The 13,630-nt window shown below is 36.5% G+C and overlaps 1 protein-coding gene across 1 annotated transcript in view; it reads left to right on the top strand.

Moving 5' to 3' along the window:
- TET2 (tet methylcytosine dioxygenase 2) overlaps window positions 1-13,024 on the top strand; it is a 132,183-nt gene extending 119,159 nt beyond the window's left edge. The window contains exons 9-11 of the mRNA XM_007080945.3: window positions 5,884-6,021; window positions 8,473-8,827; window positions 10,729-13,024. Of these exons, the coding sequence (XP_007081007.2) occupies window positions 5,884-6,021; window positions 8,473-8,827; window positions 10,729-12,245 (2,010 nt within the window). The 3' untranslated portion in view covers window positions 12,246-13,024. The remainder of the gene's footprint in view (window positions 1-5,883; window positions 6,022-8,472; window positions 8,828-10,728) is intronic.
- The last annotated feature ends 606 nt before the right edge of the window (window positions 13,025-13,630 follow it).

The raw sequence follows: 13,630 nt of genomic DNA, 5'->3' as shown, positions 1-13,630 counted from the left end.
TATGATGTGTATGAAGATTATTTTTAATGCTGTTAATAGTAGTAGGATTAATACTGTTATTTTACAACCTTATCTACTTTGGTAAGTATCACAGAAAAGTATATGGAATGTTTTAGTACTGTTATAAAATAATTCCAAGTGAGAAACACAATAAATCAAGCTATAAAAAGAAAATGAATTGAGTCTATGTTGCTAGATTTCAAGTTTGGCCATTTTCTGTTGAATAAAAAATTTTATAGGTGCTATTAACCTAATGGCTTTAGCTGGAAAAGGGGACAGAATAACAAAGCATTGGTGTTCTTTTTACTCCTTTGATTCTTACTATAGATGGTGTCATACACACCTGATTTTCTAAGCATTTATATTCCACCCTACTATATTATGTTTGGCATTTTATGCATTTCCTGAACTTAGAGTATCCAAAATATGAAGGTACCCCAAATTTTAGTTATAACAAGAAGATTACATATAATTCTTTAGATGTGTTTCAGTATTTATATATCGATACATGTGTAGATGTACTAATAAATGGGCAGAAAGTTTCAGTTAAGCAAGATGAATGAGCTCTAGAGATCTGCTTTGCAATGTGCACCTATTGCCAACAATAATGGACACTTAAAATTTTGTTGAAAAGGTAGATCTCATGTTATGTATTCTTACCACAAAATAAAATTTAAATATATACATACATTCATACATAAAAAATAGTTGTATATATAAATTAAATCAATCATGGTTAAAGATAGATAAGGTATTTTTTATATTGCCTAGTATGTACTATTGGGTAATATTCATCCGTATGTCTTAATATTGTTTAAAGATCAAAAAAAAACAGCCATGTGGTCTTTCCCACAGCACATGGGAAGACCTTTTGAGGTTATGGATGCTATCAAAGCCTACCATTTGATTTTTGTCTCTTCCCCAACTGGATATATTGTACTTATTTCTCATATCTAAATGCTCTTCCTTTGCTTTGTTCCTTGATTTTATAAAGTCTTATTGTTGAAGTTAAGCTTCACATCAGAGAAAAATGTAAGAAAAAAAAACTCTTGTCAACCCAGAAATCTATACCCAGGAAAAACTTCAAAAGTAAAGGCAAGGGAGTGCCTAGATGGCTCAGTCGGTTAAACGTCCAACTTTGGCTCAGGTCATGATATCACGGTTCTTGAGTTCAAGCCCAGTGTTGGGCTCAGTGCTGACAGCTCAGAGCCTGGAGCCTGCTTCGGATTCTGTTCTCTCTCTTTCTCTTTCTCTGCCCCTCCCCCTCTCTCATTCTGTCTCTCTCTCTCTGAAAAATAAACATTAAAAAAAAAAAAGTAAAGGCAAAACAAAATTTTTTTCAAACATACAAATGCTGAAATAATTTACCATCAGCAGACTAACACTTTAAAAATATTAAAGGAAGCCTGCCAGTAAAAGAAAATGATACCAGATAGAAGTCTGTATTGACAAAAAGGAAAGAAAAACATCATAAATAGTAGCTATGTAAATAAAAAAAACTTTTTCCTTATTTCAAAAGAAATTTAAAGATAATTTGCTATTAAAAATATATATGAACAATGTGCCTTAAACTTTATAACATGTAGAAGTAACACAGAGGCTGGGGAATTGAAAGTATACTGTTGTAAGGGCCTTATGTTATATGTAGAGTAGTATAGTATTTCTTGAATGTAGAGTGTAAGAAGATAAAGAATATATCGTAAACCTTAAGGGAAGCAGCCATTTAAAAAAAAAAAAATCTAGCAGTAAAAAAATCTACCAGCTAATCTACCAGTAAAAAGGAAAAAAATAGAATCAATCCAAAATGTATTTAAAAGGATTATGGAACCAAATTAAAGATAAGACAAATATAAAGCAAATAGAAAATTGGTATATTTAATCCCAACCATATCAAAAATCATATTAAATGTGAATGGCTTTTAACATTCCCAATTAAAAAAGCAGAGTTTGTGATACTAAATAATAACATTGATATTGAATAATTATAATATTGAAAAAAACCAGGAACCAAGAAATATGCTAATATCAATCTAAGGAAAGCTGGAATGATCATATTAATAACAAAGTAGATTTCATAGCAAAGAATATTATAAACTATAAAGAAGATCATTTAATAATAAAAAAAGGGGGCAGTTCATCAAGAAAACGTGATAATCCTAACTATGTACAGAGCTTCAGATTTTATTAAACAAAACTGATAGAACTATAAAAAGAAATGAATCTACAATTACAGTCAGAGATTTCAGTACATCTCTCTCAATAACTGTTAGAACAAATACAAAATCACTAAGGAGACAGAAGACTTAAACAGCACTTTTAACCAACTTGACCTTATTGACATGTATAGAATTCCTCACCCAACAGAATTAACATTATTTTCAAGTGTACAGGAAGTTTTATCATGATAGACTGTATAGTGAGTCATAAAGCAAGTATCAATATATTATAAAGCCTCAAAATATGTTCTCTGGCCACAATGAAGTTAAATGAAAAATCTGTACCGGTATTTCCACAAAATTTCTAAGTATCTGGAAACTGAGAAACATATTCCTAAATAACCTAGGAGCCAAAGAATAATTCACAGGGAAATTAGAAAGTATTTCAAACTGAATAAAAATGAAGACTTGGGGGTGCCTGGGTGACTCAGTCAGTTAAGCATCTGACTCTTGATTTCAGCTCAGGTCATGATATCATGGTTCATGAAATCAAGTCCCATGTTGGGCTCTGCACTGACAGCCATGAGCCTGCTTGAGATTGTCTCTCTCTGCCCCTCCTTCAGTCATGCATGTGCACACATGCACTCTGTCTCTCAAAATAAACATTTAAAAACAAAAAGAATATGAAGACATGACCTTGAAATTTGTGGAATAAAGCTATAAAGCCTTGCTTAGAGAGACATTTATAGCATTGAATACTTATTAGAAAAATATAGGGGCACCTGGGGGCTCAGTTGGTTAAGCATCCAACCCTTGGTTTCAGCTCAGGTCATATCTCACATTCCACAAGATTGAGCCTGGCATTAGGCTCTCCTCTGTCAGCACAGAGCCTGCTTGGGTTTGTCTCTCTTCCTCTCTCTCTCTGGCCCTCTCCTCATGGGTGCTCTCTCTCTCAAAAATAAACAAACTTTGGGACACCTGGATGGCTCAGTTGGTTAAGCATCCAACATTGGCTCAGGTCATGATCTCATGGTTCATGAGTTCAAGCCCCATGTTGGGCTCTGTGCTGACAGCTCAGAACCTAGAGCCTGCTTCAGAACCTATGTCTCCTTCTCTCTCTGTCCCTCCCACTTACACTCTGTCTCTCTCTCAAAGATAAACATTTAAAAAATAATAAGTAAAATAAAAATAAACTTCAGAAAATATATATAAAGTCTCAAATTAATGATTTAGGTGGCTTCTCTAAGAAACTTGGAAAAGGACAGCAATATGAGCCCTAAAAGATGGAAGGAAGGAAAAACTAAAGAACATAAATCAATGAAATGGAATACAGAAAATAGCATAAATCAGTGACACCAAAAGCTAGTATTTTGCATCAATTCAATCAAGAAAAAAAAGAGAAGGTACAAAAGGCCAATATCAAGAATTAGAGATGAGACATCACTATAGATCCTACAGACATTAAAGGAATAATATTATTAAAATTTTATGCCAATAAATTCAACAACTTAGATGAATTGAGAAAAGTACTTAAACACAAATTACCAAAGATGACTAAAGAAAAAAATAAATACCATAAGTCATCCTATATTTATTAAAGATATTGAATTTTTAGTTGAAAGCTTTTTCAAAAATTCCAGGCCCAGATAATTTCCCTTTCAAATCTAATATTTTAAGGAAGAAATAGTAACAATTCAGTGGAAACTCTTCTAGAAAATAGAAAAGGAATAAACTTCCCAACTCATTTTACAAAGCTGGAAATATCCTGATACTAGAACTAGACAAAGGCAGTAAAAGAAAAAGAAGACTATAGTCCAATATTCTTAAAAAATATTGATATGACAATTCTTCACAAAATTTTAGTCAATTAGACAACAGTGTGCAAAAAGTATATATCATGACCAAATGGAGTTTATTTCGTTTTGTTTAACATTCAAAAATCAATCATGATTGATTGACTAAGTGGCTCAGTCAGTTAAGTGTCTGACTTCAGCTCAGGTCATGATCTCACAGTCTATGAGTTCCAGCCCTGCATCAGACCCCATGCTGACAACTCAGAGCCTGGAGCCTGCTTCAGATTCTGTGTCTCCCATTCTCTCTCTGCCCCTCCCCCGCTCTGTCTCTGTCTCTCTCAAAAGTAAACATTAAAAATTTTTTAATCAGTGTGATTCACCACATTAGCCAACATAATGGGGTAAATATGATTATCTCAATAGATAGAGGAAAAAGCACTTAGCAATATTTAATATCCATAGAAGGGAACTTTCTCAGCCCCATAAGGTGCATAATTGAAAAACCTAAAGCTAACTTCATATTTAATAGTGAAAGACTGAAAGCTTTACCCCTAAGATTAGAAACAAGACAAGGACATCCATTTTTACCACTTTTATTTAATATCTAACTGGAAGTTTTAGGGAAATAGGCAAGAAAAAGAAATAAGGAGTGTACAGATTGAATAGAAATAAAATTGTCCTTATAATGTAGACACTTGTCTACATAGAAAGTTCCAAAGACCCAAACACTTCTAATAAATTGTTCAGCAAAGTCGCAAAAATAAATCAACTGTATTTCTATATACTAGTAATAAACAACTAAAAATTGCAGTCAAAACCAATAGCAATTAAATAACATCAAAAATATGAAATTCTTAGACATAAGAATTTGTCATTTGACAAAACATGTAAGACCTGTGCACTGAAAACTATAATACATTGCTGAGAGAAATTATAAAAGACCCCAAATGGAAAGGTCTACTATGTTTATGGATCACAGGACTAATATTTTTAAGATGTCAGTTTTCCCCAAGTCATTCAATGGACTTAGTATATGACCTATCAAAATGTTACCAAGTGTTTTGAAGGAATAGACAGGGTGTTTGTAAATATATAGAAAGACAAATGCAAAGGATCTGGAATAGTCAAACAATTTTCAAAAAGAAGATCAGAATTTGGAGAGTTATAATCCCTGATTTCAAGATTCACTAAAAATCTATATTTACTACTAATCAAGACAGTGATGTTGGCATATATACACATACATACCCACTACACTATTATATACCAAACAATAAGAATAGAAAGTCCAGAAATAGGTCCAGCATGTACAATCAGTTGATTTTCAAAAAAAGACAATTTAGTGGCAAAGGATAATTTATCTTTGCAGTAGTGTTTGAACAGTTGGATAGCCATATGGAAGAAAACTAACCTTGACTCTTAATCTTATGCCATATATAAAAATTAACTCAAAACAGACCCATTTATATAAAATTCTAGAAAATGTAAACTAATCTGTAGTTACAGAAAGCAGATCAGTAGTTTCCTGGGAACAAAGGAAGAGACATGAATTTAAAAGCGGAAGGAAGAAACTTTTGGGAGTAACGGATAGGTACGTTATTTTGATTGTGGCAATGGTTTCACATATACTCATGTCAAAACTAATCAAATAGTACACTTTAAATATATACTGTTTAATGTATGTCAGTTATACTTCAACACTGTAAAATAAAAACTTTACCATGTCAAAACGTTTGGTCTGTTTTGTGTCATTCCATTGTATTTCTGGATATAATATATGCAACTTTTTTTTTTAAATTCTGAATAACCTAAATACTAAAAAATCTTTCTGATCTGCTCAGTGCACAGGTCTTATACTTTTTTCTCAAATGTATGCCTAAGAATTTGAAATGCCTAAGTAGTTCCCCATTCACACACATGCTTCTGTTTTTCAGATTGAGTATGAACACAGAGCACCAGAATGCCGACTGGGTCTGAAGGAAGGCCGTCCATTCTCAGGGGTCACTGCATGTTTGGACTTCTGTGCTCATGCCCATAGAGACTTACACAACATGCAGAATGGCAGCACATTGGTAAGTGGGGCACAGAACAGTTAGCACAGCCTGTTGAAGAGTGGAAGGCTGGAAGTTATCCTGTGATTAGAGTAATAGGTTCTCTGCAGATGTCATTGCACAAGTGTTTTCATGAATGAATTGCTGTTGCAAAGGTGCCCTCGTTTGACATATCTAGTACTCTTATAACAGGTTGTCACATGAGTGGAAAACAGTTGATAAGCACATGAAAATCATGGAAACGCTTGGTACAGAACTAAACCAGTGATTGCATTACCAACTACCATTAGCTGCCAAAAGTTCCTTCAAAATTCAATGTCAGGCATCTGGTAGGTTATAATCAGTAAAGTGAAAAAGCCATATACAAGCCAAGGCACCAATCTACCTCGCAGAAAGAAGTACAAATGAAAAATGCATCATCCATGGCACAGCAACCACTATAGAAGATTCAAAGTACAAAAGAGCCCATTATTACTACATATTACAGTAGATGGACTGGATCAGGCTGTATAATCAGAGGTTATGCTAAATGGAGAAAATGGACATGGTCTTAGGGTAGAACAGGGTTCCATACTGACAGAGTCCACAGTGTGGCCTTGCATGTTGAGGCATAAACCAGGGTGAAAATAAGGAATGAAATATTCAAGTGAAGAAACTATAAAGTAATCTACCTAGTGAGTCATCAACATGGATATATGTGTAGTTGAGGAAGATGACCAGTGAGACTTAAAATGAAAAATAGAATACATGGGGCACCTGGGGGGCTCAGTTGGTTAAATGTCTGACTCTTGATTTTGGTTCAGTCATGATCTCACAGTTCGTGAGTTGGAGCCCCATGTCAGTCTCTGTGCTGACAGCATAGAAGAGCCTGCTTGGGATTCTCTCTCTCTCTCTCTCTCTCTCTCTCTCTCTCTCTCTCTCTCTCCTTTCTCTCTCTCTCTCTCTCTCTCTCAAAAATAAATAAACATTAAAAAAAATAGAATACAGAAACTAAAATTATAGTCTAGGGTAGAGAAGAATTCAGGTGGTAAGCAATGGTGGAAGTAATTCACAGAACCTGATATGAAGTTTTTGTTGAAAAGCAGAAAAAGTATCAGGTTAATAGTCTAAAACAGAAGTCAGAATTTTTTTTTTAATACTAAAAAAAAATATGTAAAACCTTCACTAATTGTGTATTGAACACATGCTCACTATTAGGAGGCTAGGCTAGATTCTGGAGGGAAAAAAAATGCTACGGTAGATCCTAAAGATAACCATGTTTCACTCTAGCAAGGGAATGAAGAGTAGGCAGGGATGAGAAAAAGGCTTTGCCTGAAGGAATTTGCCTCTGATAGGTCACAGTCTCCATCAGGTGCAAAGGAAAGCAGCACTAGGTAAGAACTAATAACATGTGGGAAAAGGTAATAAGTGATCAGAGACATGGATTTGGAAGACTTTGATGTATAGGAAGTGAAAACTCATTTTAGTGCCACCTCATATTAAACTTCTCTATCAAGGTAAGTCTGTTATGATCACATTCCTTTCAAGAGTATCTTCTAGTGATTTTATATTGCCTCGGACTTTAAATAATCATGCTCACATTTTTTTCTGCATTAGTCAAAAACACTAAATACTAAAATCTGGTATTTTAAAACCAACAGATAATCTTTCATCAAAACCAATATGACTGTGGCTAACAAAAGAGGAAAAGTATCATTAAATTATCAAAGCAAGAGAAGTAGTTTTTCCCCCCTTTCTTGGAATAGACCCTTGTATGTTGTGATATCCTACAAAAGAAATAAGAGAGAAGAGAAACAGTAAGTTAGGTTTAACAAGTACAGAGGAGACAAGAAGGTAGAAGCAGTGTTAAGTTACACATTACCTATATCAACCAAATCTTCCATTTCACATATTTATATTTCTCTTTGGTCTCTTGTGAAAATGTCTTAAGCACAGTGAAGGAGAGTTTGAAGTCAAGTGTGAGGATAGATGCAAAATTTCATTGTGTACGAAGTATGAGATTAGGTGAATGTGATATTAGCAAAAACAGAGGAAATCATTTGGTATAACTTTCGGCCTCTTTTTGAAGAGGCTTCACATCTATTTTTGAAGGGTGAAAAGTGGGAGATTGCTTCTGTTTGGTGGGAGTGTTGCTTCTTCCCTTAGAGTAAGAAATGTATGTGAAGAACAAAGTCACCACAGGTTCATGATAGACCGCCCCCCTCCCCGCCCAAACACAAAAGGAAAGGAAAAAAAAAAAGTCAACATGAACTTATCTATCTCCCTGTACCATTTTGATGCAATCACCCTTAATAACAGACAGATGTGATTTTTTGGTAATATGCATGTCACTGACCTGGCCCAGTAGACCACCACCACAAATGTAAATGCTAAGAGGGAGACAGACAGACAGACAGACAGACACACACACACACACACACACAGTTTCTTTTAGACTGAAACTGAGGCAGTACTGTGTTATCTCCCTACCAGGTATGCACCCTCACTAGAGAAGACAATCGAGAAATTGGAGGGAAACCTGAGGACGAGCAGCTCCATGTTCTGCCTCTCTACAAAGTCTCTGATGTGGATGAGTTTGGGAGTGTAGAAGCTCAGGAGGAGAAAAAACAAAGTGGTGCCATTCAGGTGCTGAGTTCTTTTCGGCGGAAAGTCAGGATGTTAGCAGAGCCTGTCAAGACATGCCGACAGAGGAAACTAGAAGCCAAGAAAGCTGCAGCTGAAAAGCTTTCCTCTCTGGAGAACAGCACAAATAAGAACGAAAAGGAAAAGTCAGCCTCATCTCGTACAAAACAGACTGAAAACGCAAGCCAGGCTAAACAGTTGGCAGGTAAATGTAATATGAAGCATTGTAGATATGTTATATGAAACTTAGGTTAAAAATGAAGAGTTAATTTTGGATGATTATATTCGATCATGGTATCAGTTTTGTACTAGAATCGTCTCTGAAGTCCCAAGGGCCAGGTTTTGCTCTTGGACTTGGTAATGAGATACTGCACCCTCAACCCCAGCTTGATGGAGAAGTCTGGATTTTATTCTATAATAAATGGCAAAGTTTTACATGACAGGTAGGTAACATGGTGAAATTCACGTTAATCTAGCAGTGGCAGGGAGGCCAAATTAGAAGCAGAGAAGCTATGAGTTTGGAGACAGATGCAATAAACCAAGAGTAAAGTAATAAAAGCTTGAGTCTGGATGATAGCAATGAAGATTTAGCAAAAATGATGGTAGCGAATGCTTCCAAAATGATTATCAATACATTGGTGACAAAACATTAGAATGAAGAAGAAGAAAAATTTAAGATTGATGTCAACATTTTAAGCCTAGATAACTAAGACAGTACTATTTGTTGAAATAAGAAGTTTGGAAATAGGATTTATCAGGGAGGGGTAGCCATATTAAGTCTGAGTTAAGTTATCTTATAAAAGCTTTTACCTATGCAAACAGATCACATCTCTAGCAGTAGCAATAGAGCATTATTTATCAGTACTAAGTTGATATTTTCAAAGCCCCTTGGTTATATCTTCAATTATATGCTATAAAAAGCCATAAATATAATGTCCACGTCTCATTTCACAGATGGTTAACCTGACCATTAACAAAAGAAGAATGTTTATCTTTTAAGTTTAGCCTACCAGTTTGCTGAGAGCCAACCATGTTTGCTTCACAAAGTCAAAGTTCCCTACTAATTTATTTCAAAACTTAAAGAAACTAAGTAATTTAGAATAATGTGCTAAAGACGCTTAATAAACATATGTTGGTTGACTTATACTAAGAGCAGTAAATCCTATTCACTCATTAATCTCTCCTGTAAGTTAACCATAACGTATCATCATATCATTGGGTAGAACTTTTCCTCCCGTCTTTTCTAACTGATTTCTGTAATAATCATTTCAATTCTCAAGACTGCCCTTACAGCTCCATTTATTTGTTCACTTCTCATATGTAGATTTTTAAGTGAGGTCATAAAATAGAAGTATGAAAATTTTATTTACAAAGCTGAAAATTTCTTTAAAGTTTTATTAACAACTGTGTAAGTAGGGTTTGCCAATTATAGAAGATATGCTTTGGGTATTTAAGTGAGTGTCATTCCTTTTCTCACAGCATTGATGAATCTTCAATAACAAATTTTATGCAACTTCCAACTATTTAACAAATTGCTACTGCATGCCCCAGGCATTGGAGGAATAAAGTAAAAGGGACATGGTCCCTTCCTTCAAGGAACTGCTTTGTGCTAGGAGGAGGAGAGGACTAAAAATGATCAATTACAGTATATTACAAAACATTGCTCTGACTTATGTTTTCAGTGGGTATTGTACATGCACTAGCAGATGAGGTCATAGAAGGCTTCCTTGAGGAAGGGATACCTGTCTCAAGGAAGGGCAGGGAGATGGGGTGGAGGGAGAAGGGCGCTTCAGGTAGGGTGTGGCATGGTCAGATACACAGAACCTCCAGAAAACATGATGCTCTCAGTCAAATATCTTTTGGATGTTTGTTACATTTTTCTTCACTTACTAAATTGTACTGTTCTGGAGATCTATTTTATCTAATGCTTTAGGCAAAAAAAAATGATGCCAGACAGTGATCAGAGCCCTGACTTTGCTCTTATCCTTATTTGATGGGTATTGCATAATCTTAGTGGTGGTTCTCACATACAGCTAAGCATCCTCACTAGCTTCTGTGAGATAATAATCGAACACGTTTGTGTGCTCTCTCATATCCTGTCCACAGAACTTTTGCGACTTTCAGGACCAGTCATTCAACAGTCCCAGCAGCCCCCACCCCCGCAACTGCCGAAGCAACCTCCACAGCCACAGAAGCAGCCCCCGCAGCAGCAGCAGCCGCAGCAGCAGCCGCAGCCGCAGCCGCCGCCACCGCCACCGCCGCCCCAGCATAACCCCATGACAAATAACCCTCAATCAGAGTCTTTCAGCTCTTACTCTTCCTCTGGATCTACCAGTGTGTACATGAGACGGCCCAATCCAGTTATCCAGGCTTATCCGAGCTCTTCACACACCTCAGAGATTTATGGAGGTGCCAGCCCTATGAACCTCTATTCCACCTCATCCCAAGCTGCAGGTTCATATTTGAATTCTTCTAATCCCATGAATCCCTACCCTGGGCTTTTGAATCAGAGTAACCAATATCCATCCTATCAATGTAATGGAAATGTATCAGTGGACAACTGCTCCCCATATCTGGGTTCCTATTCTCCTCAGTCTCAGTCCATGGATCTATATAGGTATCCAAACCAAGACCCTCTCTCTAAGCTCAGTCTACCACCCATCCATACACTCTACCAGCCAAGGTTTGGAAATAGCCAGAGTTTTACTTCTAAGTACTTAGGTTATGGAAACCAAAATATGCAAGGAGATGCCTTCAGCAGTTGTACTATTAAAACAAACGTACACCATGTAGGGACATTTCCTCCTTATTCCACTCATGAGATGGATGGCCACTTCATGGGAGCCGCCTCTAGATTACCACCCAATTTGAGCAATCCAAACATAGACTATAAGAATGGCGAACATCACCCATCTTCTCACATAATCCATAACTACGGGGCAGCTCCAGGCATGTTCAACAGCTCTCTCCATGCCCTGCATCTCCAAAACAAGGAGAATGACATGCTTTCCCACACAGCTAATGGGTTATCAAAGATGCTTCCAGGCCTTAACCATGATAGAACTGCTCCTGTCCAAGAAGGCTTACACAAATTACATGATGCTGGCAGTCAGGAAAAGCAGCCCCCTGCCGCCGAGGACAATGATGAAGTCTGGTCAGACAGTGAGCAGAGCTTTCTAGATCCTGACATCGGGGGAGTGGCTGTGGCTCCAACTCATGGGTCAATTCTCATCGAGTGTGCCAAGCGCGAGCTTCATGCCACAACCCCTTTAAAGAATCCCAATAGGAATCACCCCACCAGGATCTCCCTTGTCTTTTATCAGCATAAGAGCATGAATGAGCCAAAACATGGCTTGGCGCTCTGGGAAGCCAAAATGGCTGAAAAAGCCCGAGAGAAAGAGGAAGAGTGTGAGAAGTATGGCCCAGACTATGTGCCTCAGAAAACCCATGGCAAAAAAGTGAAACGGGAGCCCGCTGAGCCACATGAACCTTCCGAGCCCACTTACCTGCGCTTCATCAAATCCCTTGCCGAAAGGACCATGTCCGTGACCACAGACTCCACAGTAACTACATCTCCATATGCCTTCACTCGGGTCACAGGGCCTTACAACAGATACATATGATGTCTCCCCTCGTGGTGGGTACCTCATTTGAAAAGACCACAACCAACCTGTCCATAGTATAGTTCTCATGACGTGGGCAGTGGGGAAATAACACAGGATTCATGACAAATGTGGTGGGAAGAACCTCAGCTCACCAGCAAAACAAGAGATCATCTTACCATAGCACTTAATTTCCCCCGACTCCTAAGTGGTCACAGATGGCATCTAGGCAAAAGACCAAAGCATTCTATGCAAAAAGAAGGTGGGGAGGAAAGTGTTCCACAATTTACATTTTTAAACACTGGTTCTATTATTGGACGAGAGGATATGTAAATGTGATTTTTCCCCCTTACAACTCTACACATCTGTGACCACTTTTAATAATACCGAGTTTGCATAGTCATGGAACACAAATCAAACAAGTACTGTAGTATTACAGTGGCAGGAATTTTAAAATACCATCTGGTGCTGAATATACAATGTACTGAAATACTGGAATTATGGCTTTTTAACATGCAGTTTTTACTGTAATCTTAATATTAACTTTTATTTATCAAAATAGCTACAGGAAGCATAAATGAATAGACAGCAAAACACTGAATTTGTTTGGATGTTTTAAGAAATGGTGCTAAGAAAATGGTGTCTTTAACATTTGAAAATTTAATGCCTTTATATCATCGAGATTCTATCAGTGTACTCCAATGCCCTTGAATAACAGGGGTACCTTTTCATTCAAATTTTTATCATAATTACCTATTCTTACATGAGGTTTTGGTTTTTTGGGGGTTTTTTTTTTTTTTGGTTTTTTTTTTTTTTTTTTAATGTGGACATTTAAAGGCCTCTGGATTTTGCTCATCCAGTAAAGTCCTTGTAGGACAATAAACGTATATATGTACATATATATATATACACACATATGTATATGTGCACACACATGTATATGTATAAATATTTTAAATGGTGTTTTAGAAGCACTTTGTCTACCTAAGCTTTGACAACTTGAACAATGCTAAGGTACTGAGATGTTTAAAAAAAAAAAAAGTTTACTTTCATTTTAGAATTCAAAGTTGATTCTTTTTAAAGAAATAAGGAAAGCTTTTAAACTATTTTTGCTTTTAGCCATGCATCTGCTGATGAGCAATGTGTCCATTTTTAATATAGCCAGTTAAATCCACAATGGGGCTTACTGGATTCAAGGGAATAACTTTAGTCCACAACACGTTTTCTGGTGCTCATCTCACATGCTATACTGTAAAACAGTTTTATACAAAATTGTATGACAAGTTCATTGCTCAAATATGTAGTTTTAAGAATTTTCTATTAACTGCAGGTTAACAATGACATGCTACAGACTTAACAAAGCTAGTTCACTTAAGCTGATGCTATTTTATGGATCTGTGTGCTCT

Source organism: Panthera tigris, chromosome B1, assembly GCF_018350195.1.
Source record: "Panthera tigris isolate Pti1 chromosome B1, P.tigris_Pti1_mat1.1, whole genome shotgun sequence".
NCBI classification, from domain to species: Eukaryota; Metazoa; Chordata; class Mammalia; order Carnivora; family Felidae; genus Panthera; species Panthera tigris.
The sequence above is the reverse complement of the archived record's forward strand: the minus strand, read 5'-3'. Positions and strand labels throughout refer to the sequence as shown.